Source organism: Phocoena phocoena, chromosome 8 (genome assembly GCF_963924675.1).
Source record: "Phocoena phocoena chromosome 8, mPhoPho1.1, whole genome shotgun sequence".
In the NCBI taxonomy this organism is placed as follows: Eukaryota; Metazoa; Chordata; class Mammalia; order Artiodactyla; family Phocoenidae; genus Phocoena; species Phocoena phocoena.
In genome coordinates, this window is record NC_089226.1 from 105,459,810 (window position 1) to 105,466,770 (window position 6,961).

General features: G+C 57.6%; 1 protein-coding gene across 1 annotated transcript; it reads left to right on the forward strand.

Annotated features, from left to right (window-relative positions):
* The first annotated feature begins 492 nt into the window (after positions 1-492).
* On the forward strand, positions 493-6,725 carry GAL (galanin and GMAP prepropeptide). The gene is made up of 6 exons (XM_065882861.1): positions 493-677; positions 949-1,029; positions 1,891-1,945; positions 5,051-5,137; positions 5,426-5,503; positions 6,655-6,725. The coding sequence occupies exons 2-6, from the start codon at positions 949-951 to the stop codon at positions 6,723-6,725; spliced, it is 372 nt and encodes a 123-aa protein (XP_065738933.1). The 5' UTR covers positions 493-677.
* The last annotated feature ends 236 nt before the right edge of the window (positions 6,726-6,961 follow it).

The following is a 6,961-nucleotide window of genomic DNA, read 5'->3' on the forward strand; positions in this document are numbered from 1 at the left end:
AGTTGCCCTATTTTAGAAAAACAAGACGGGGTCTGGGCCCCCGAGGACCACTGGGCACCGACCGGGAGGCAGGGAAGCTGGGCGAGCTTTGGCCTCCCGTCCTCCCCCCATGGATGGCTCTGAGACTGAATCCGCCATCCAGCCGCTGCAAAAGCGTGCGAGGGGGGTGCCCCGGGGGCCCAGGACCCAGCGACCCGCCCAGCTTGGATTGAGGGTCTCTGGCTGCGGAGGGCCCGCTGGCGGCACGCGACGCGGTGCCGTCGCTGCCCCGGGGCCGCTAACAGCCGGGTCGGGGGGCTCTCGCGCGGGGTGTGGGGGTCTCTCCGCCGTCCCCGCCCTCCCGCAGGCGCTCCGAGCGCCCCTTGGGAACCGAGTTCCGGTCCCTCCCGCCCACTCGGTCCGGCGAGGGCGCGGGGGGCGGGAACCGAGCCCGTGACGCGGCGGAGCGGCCCCGGACGCGCCGCATAAATCGCGGTGGCGGCGGCTCCGGGCGCTGACACGTCGAGGGAGCCCGGCCGCCCTGAGCTTCCCGCCTCCGTGTCCCCGAGGCCGCGCCATGCGTTGAGAGCCCCCTGCCCTGCCCTACCCTACTCGACCCGACTCGACGGACGCGCGGCCCCGCCGACATCCCGCTGACGCCCCAGGACCTGCAGATCCCCCGGGCCCCGCCGCTCAAGGTACCGCGCCCCAGGGGACCCCAGCGGGAGGCGGACTCCCTTTCTCCGCCGTCCCCTCTCCGGAGCGCCTACCTGAGGGTGGACCTTCCCTGGGGCCGGCGCGGCGCCTCTGCCCCTTGCCCAGGCTCGGTCCTCGGCACCTCGGCTCCTGGCCGCCCTTCCCGCACCCGCAGGGTGGGGGTGGCGGGGTCCGAGCCTCCGCCCGACGTGAGCCCTGGGGACCGAGACCGGCCTCCCCGCGCCGTCCCCCACCGCCCGCCTTCCCTTGCAGATGCCCAGAGGCTGCGCCCTCCTGCTCGCCTCGCTGCTCCTCGCTGCGGCCCTTTCAGCCACCCGGGGGCTCGGGTCGCCGGTAAGTGTAGGCTGGGGAGCAAACGCTCCCCAAGCGGGTCCCCTTCTCTGCAAAGGGGGGCAACCGCATCAGAACCAGACTCGGGGGAGGGTGGGTGCCTTGTGCCATCAATTCTACCTCCGGGCGGGCGGGGGTGGGGGGTCCCTGCCGCGGGGAGCTGCGCAGGGAGGGGCCCGGCTCCTGCGAGCAGACCAGAGGGGGCTGGGCGGAGGGCGGCGGTTTCCGCTCAGAGGCTCCCTCCTTTCCTCCTGGCACCTCGCCTCTCCCAGTGTGTAAACAGCCCCTGGCTATCGACCACTAAACATGGACACTGCTGTACTTGAGGTTAGCGCCTCGGACGAGTGAGAAGCAAATCTCATTCCATCCAGTTCAGTAGAGCGTCAGTACACCGTGTGCGAGCTGGTGTTATCAACAGGTGCTCTCAGCATCCCTTAAAAGCGAGTGGGTGCGCTCTGAGTCTGTGGTCTGCGGCGCAAAAGGAAGTATTTGATAAAGCAAGTAGTCCTATTTTCATGTCAAATATAGCTTATCTGCAAATCTGGAATTTCTTGCAGCTTCCAAAAGTACATGCGTTATTGTAAGTCCTGTGTCGCGCCCGGAAGGTCTGAGCGAATTTCACTTAATGTCCTTCTAATTTCATTTAAAGCTCTTGCTTTAACAGTTTGCAACTCTTGGCTTAGAATATGAAAGAGTAACTAAAGTGTGTTTGTAATTTAAGTTCTGTGATTATTTGAAGTAAAGAACTTCACAAGCTGCCATGGTGGGTTATACAAGCAGAAGCGGCCTTTGGGGCTTCTTTGAGCCATCGCAGCCGGTACCAGGCAAGATTCTTGCCATCTGAACCCCCTTCTCCCATTTAAGGTGAAGGAGAAGAGAGGCTGGACCCTGAACAGTGCTGGCTACCTTCTTGGACCACGTAAGTGATGCGGGTGCGTGGCCTCCCGACGCCGAAGCTGCCCTTCTAGTGCTGGCTGTGGCGCTTGTGCTTATCCTGCTGTTTCTGAAATATGCGGGTGGCCAGTCATCGTTCTGATACCTTGATATTCCAGTTTGAGTTTGATAAAGGGAAACAGGGGAGTCTTCCATGAGACTCTGAGGCAGGATGGTTTCTCTGTAGGTTTAACTGATTCCCTGAAAGGCAGCCCCCGGGATGTCCCAATTCTCAGTCTCCTCCCCATTTGTCCCCCCACCCCCAGCCTTGGGGCACCTCGCTCTTTCTTGAACCCTGACCCATCCTACAGCCTGCAGCTTGGCAAACCCTCAGGGCCCCCTCCTGCCTTCTCTGCACCCTTCCCCCTCTTTACCCCCGTTCCTCGGCCTGTCCAGTCCCAACTGCTCGGCACATTGGCCCAGGCCTGATACCTCCGGAAGCTTCTCCTTCCTCTGGCTCTCCTGCCCTGCACCCCATGGGATTCCTAGCGTCGGACTTTGCTCAGGCTTTCCCAGGTGACCGTCTTGGAAGGCAGACATCCCTTGGGGCTCTGTTCTGGGCCCTCTCTTGGGTCCCTCTGTGTCTCCCTAAACGTTCCCATCCACTCTTTGGCTTCACAGAGCACCCCAGCCTTATCTCCATCTTCCGTGAGCCTAAGCCTGGGATAGGAATTCGCAGGTGACCTGGAGAAGCCAAAACGTGCTCACCCCAAAACTAAATGCAGAAGGTTCTCGTCCTGCTCCAAGTCTGTCCCTGGAGCCGTCCTGCAGGGTGACTGACACTCGGTGTCTCGTCCTTGATGTGACATCGTCTGGACTCGGTGGGAGTAGTTTGATTACATTCACGATGCAGAGAATCCAGTGAGTCCAGGGCAGCTGGGGCCTTCAGAGACCCCCTGTTCGACTGCTGCATTTACAGGGAAGCACACCGAGCCTGGGGCTCAGAGACCAGCTCGCTGCTGCGGAATTCCTAAGTGGGCGCAGAAGGTGGCGGGCAACGGGGGAGTGGGTGTGTGCAGACAGGCCATGCCTCCAGCGCTGAAGGGCACGGCTCTGGGCAGTGCAGGCTACGGCCACTGCGGCCTCCCCTCGCCCACTCAGCCCCCACTCTCTGCTCTCTTCACCTCCTCTGTCTGCAGTGACACCTTCAGATTTTAATTGTCCTAAAGGAGGGGGTGAGGGGAGACCTTTCACTTCCCATCCAACCTCCTACCTACTCATAGCTTTCAAATTTGCAGGCATGGTTGATTTGGGGACATCCATCCACCTTAAAAAAAAATCCTCCTCTATTTATTTCCTACTTTCTTGCCGGAAATGAGGCAAACAACTCATATATAGCTCATATCCCAATCCTTCCAGAGTCGTTGGGAAGAATGGTCCCCGTTTAAACTACCCCGGGGAGCTACTTTTAGTTCTTAATCCCCAAGTTTAAGTACAGACTCTTCTCCCACTGCAGGTGGTTGTCTATCTGACCACCTGGAGGGTGCCTGAGAGCCGGGCTTTGAGAAACACAGGCACAGAAATGACAAAAACTAAATGGGGCCACAAGCAGGATCTGCTGGGCTTCTTTAGTCTCAGATCAAACGCAGCAGCTGGTCCCCACTTGGTCTTGTCACTTTGCCTGCAGGAGGTAAAGACTGATTTAAAGGGCACGAGTTTTCCTGAACCCTTTGCAGCCCTGAGTTCTTCCCCTGAGAAAGCACCTCGTCTCTGTGCCACTGGCCCGAAAGAAAGAAGGAGCCCTTCAACAGAAATACTTGTCCATGTGACTCTGGCGTACTGAAAATGTGTTTATCAAGAAGATTTAGGGAATTTCCTGGCAGTGCAGTGGTTAGGACTCAGCGCTTTCACTGCTGGGGCCCGGGTTCAATCCCTGGTCGGGGAGCTAAGATCCCACAAGCTTTGTGGCACGGCCAAAAAATCCTGTTAGAAAACAAGCCGTTTTTCACTATCAGGTTGGATCACCAGAAGCTGTCCGTCTGGACTAGCCGTCTGTCAGGATTCTTTGCAACTTCATACTGTGCTCCTGACTTCTGTTCTCAGGTCAGCATAGAAAATGGCAACATAAAAATGCTGAGGACAGTTTGAGCCTGACTGCGCCCAGTGGCCTTTGGAAGCGCCAAGTTACTTATCATTCCTCCACATTTAATGCCAAGACCTCTGTCTCTGGAAAAATGAATTCGCTTTCTTTTGTCTGGGCTTGGAGATGGTACAGTCCACCAGGCCAGGTAGCCAGAGACCGAGAGCCAGACTTTCTCCTTTAGCCCGGAGAGGGCCCCTATCAGGCCCTTCTCTTCATTCCAGGGCACTTGATGGAGAGCCCTCATTCTTTCTTTCCAATACTTTTGTTTTTGTTTTTGTTTTTTTGCCCGTGCCGCTCAGCACGTGGGATCTTAATTTCCCGACCAGGGATCAAACCTGGGCCCCTGCAGTGGAAGCGCGGAGTCCTAACCCCTGGACCGCCAGGGAACTGCAATTACCATTCCCCCGTGTCACTCCACCCAGAGTGTGCGCCTGCGTGCACACACACACACACACACACACACTCAACCTCCCTCCTTCCCTCCCCTCCTCCTTCTGCCTCTGTCTGTATCTCTCTCCCCGGCTTCAGTCTGTCTCCCACACAGCAGCCAGTGATCTTTGAGAAATAAAATTCTGATTACATCAGAACTGCAAATCCTGTGGTTCCCCCCCGACCCCGTTTTCAGGGACGCAGGACTCCAGCCCCTGTCCTCTGCCTGGGAGGCATCCAGCTCAAACTCCAGCCCCCCCAGGGCCCCCTTGGCACTCCCCTCTCCCTGCACCAGGTCTGCGCCCCTGGGGCCGGTGCCCTCTGCTGGCCACGTGCTGCCCCCTCTTGACTGGAGGCTCCCCTCTTGTTCCGTGGGGCCCCAGCACCTGGAGAAGAGCTGTACCCTGGCCCTGGCACGAGTTCCTCCCTCAGGTTCCACGGAGAACAACTCCCTCTTCCATGGTTTCCCTACCTTGGCTTTGTTTTTACAGTCCATTGTGTTATGTGTTGGCTATAAGCAGCCATGTGCCCTTTCATTACAGTGGCAACACTAGGTGCTTTCCTCTGATTTGCAAACAGATGCCATTGACAACCACAGATCATTTCATGACAAGCATGGCTTCACTGGCAAGCGGGAACTCGAGCCTGAAGACGAAGCCAGGCCAGGTGAGAGGACTTTAATCTCAGGGCACAGAGGGCAGTGGGGGGTATCGGGCTCCTGCCACCGCTAACCCACAGCCAGGGCCTGAGCTTGGCCCGGCCCCATCTGTCAGCCGCCAGAAATAGCAGCAGCAAACCGGAGGGTAAGCTCAGGGGCGGCCACAGGGGCTCAGGGCCTCCACTGCGCTGAGCCGGGCTCTGAGAGGGAGGGAGGGACACGCCGGTGATGCCCCCAGGTGCCCAGGTCTAAGACAGGCACCAAGGTGGTCAACGCTGATCCCCTCTGGTTTCTAGGAAGCGTTGACAGGCGGCTGTTGGAGAACAATGTCGTGCGCACGATAGTCGAGTTTCTGACTTTCTTGCAGCTCAAAGGTATGTGAAATAGTACCAACATAAAATGCCACCTCTTAGAAGCCTGTGCACGTTAAGAAAGGATTCCACAGACTTCTCCTGGGAAGGAACCGTGGTCCACCTACACACCGACAGTCACGCTGGTGGGTGGGGTTACAGGCGGGGGCAAGGGAACCAGCTGCAAAGGGGCCTGGTTCATTCACTCTGCTGGACCCACATTTCTTGACATGGTAACAGCGGCTGTACCTTCCGGGGCCTAGTTACTACACACAGTCAGGCTCTCCGTAGACCACCTGAAACCGTATCTTGGGAGCGCGGCGAGTGAAGGGAGCCCGTGGCCCGGATTGCCCTTTCACCCTGCGCAGCCTCCAGTGGGGCTGGCTGCATGTGACCCCGACAGCTCTCCATCCCGGGATCTAGTACAGCTGACGGGGGCCTTTCTGTGAAGCATTCAGCCCCAGCATTTCTGTGCCTCCGGGCTGTCATTCATGCCACTGTGAGGGTCAAATCTGCCCCTGTGCAAGGGGCTCAGGGTTTACCACAGGGAGGCGGCCTGGGGACACAGTGAGACGTGGGCCAACTGAAGCTCCAAGGGAGACCTTGGGTGGTCAGGTTCTGCACATCACAGTTTTGTTGTCTAGTTGGAAGAGCAAAGACTAATTCTTGGGTTCTGTTTTGATCCATTTGCTCTCAGGCTCCACTGCCTTAGTTGAGGGACTTCAGGTGGGTGTGGGGAGCGGGGAAGGAGTGAGGGGAGGAGACTTAAGGCCTGTGGCTTTTCCTTAGAACCATCCATGGGCAGGGGGACTGTGGGAGAAAAACTTAGAAACTTCAGGACCAAGTAACCGATCCCCACTGTTTGAGCCCAGTGCAGGCTTTGGGGAAATCTCTGCTGGAGAAAATCTGCTGGTGACTTTTCCAGTGAGGGGCAGATGGACTCTTCCGGGATTTTTGTTTGTTTGTTTTGTTTTGGATGTTGTAACATGGAACCTCTTTCATTAGGAGACATCGATTTTCAGTGCCCAAACAGGAATTACACTTTTTTAGAGTCTGACCGTTTCAAATGCATGCTAAGTACGAGAGTTAAATGTGACACGTGCCTGATCCTGGGTTTGCTGCCGTGAGCATCTCTGCAGAGGACGGGCACTTGAGCTTGGCCCTCCCCTCTGCAGACGCCGGGGCCCTGGAGCGCTGGCCCGGCCCCCCCGCAGCAGTGCCCTCGGAAGGTGTGGAGCAGTCCTAGGAGGCTCCCAGGGCGGCGCGGCTCTTCTTCGGCATCGAAGTCAAGCTCAAAGCCTATGATAATCACACGGCAATGAGTGCAGTCCCCGCCCGATCCTCTCTGCCCTGCTGCTGTGCTCTTATCGTTTAAGATGTTTTCCCTTTGGTCATAATTTTGAGTGGCAAATAAAAGACCAGCAACAGCTTGTGATTACCGCTTTCTTCCACACGTCTGTCTTGTTGCCACTGCCACCAGTG

Excerpts from the sequence above, each read along its gene's own strand:
- GAL (XM_065882861.1), top strand. The coding sequence starts at position 949 with ATGCCCAGAGGCTGCGCCCTCCTGCTCGCCTCGCTGCTCCTCGCTGCG. Across the intron at positions 1,946-5,050 it reads TGGCTACCTTCTTGGACCAC|ATGCCATTGACAACCACAGA; the intron begins GTAAGTGATGCG and ends ATTTGCAAACAG. Across the intron at positions 5,138-5,425 it reads TGAAGACGAAGCCAGGCCAG|GAAGCGTTGACAGGCGGCTG; the intron begins GTGAGAGGACTT and ends TCTGGTTTCTAG.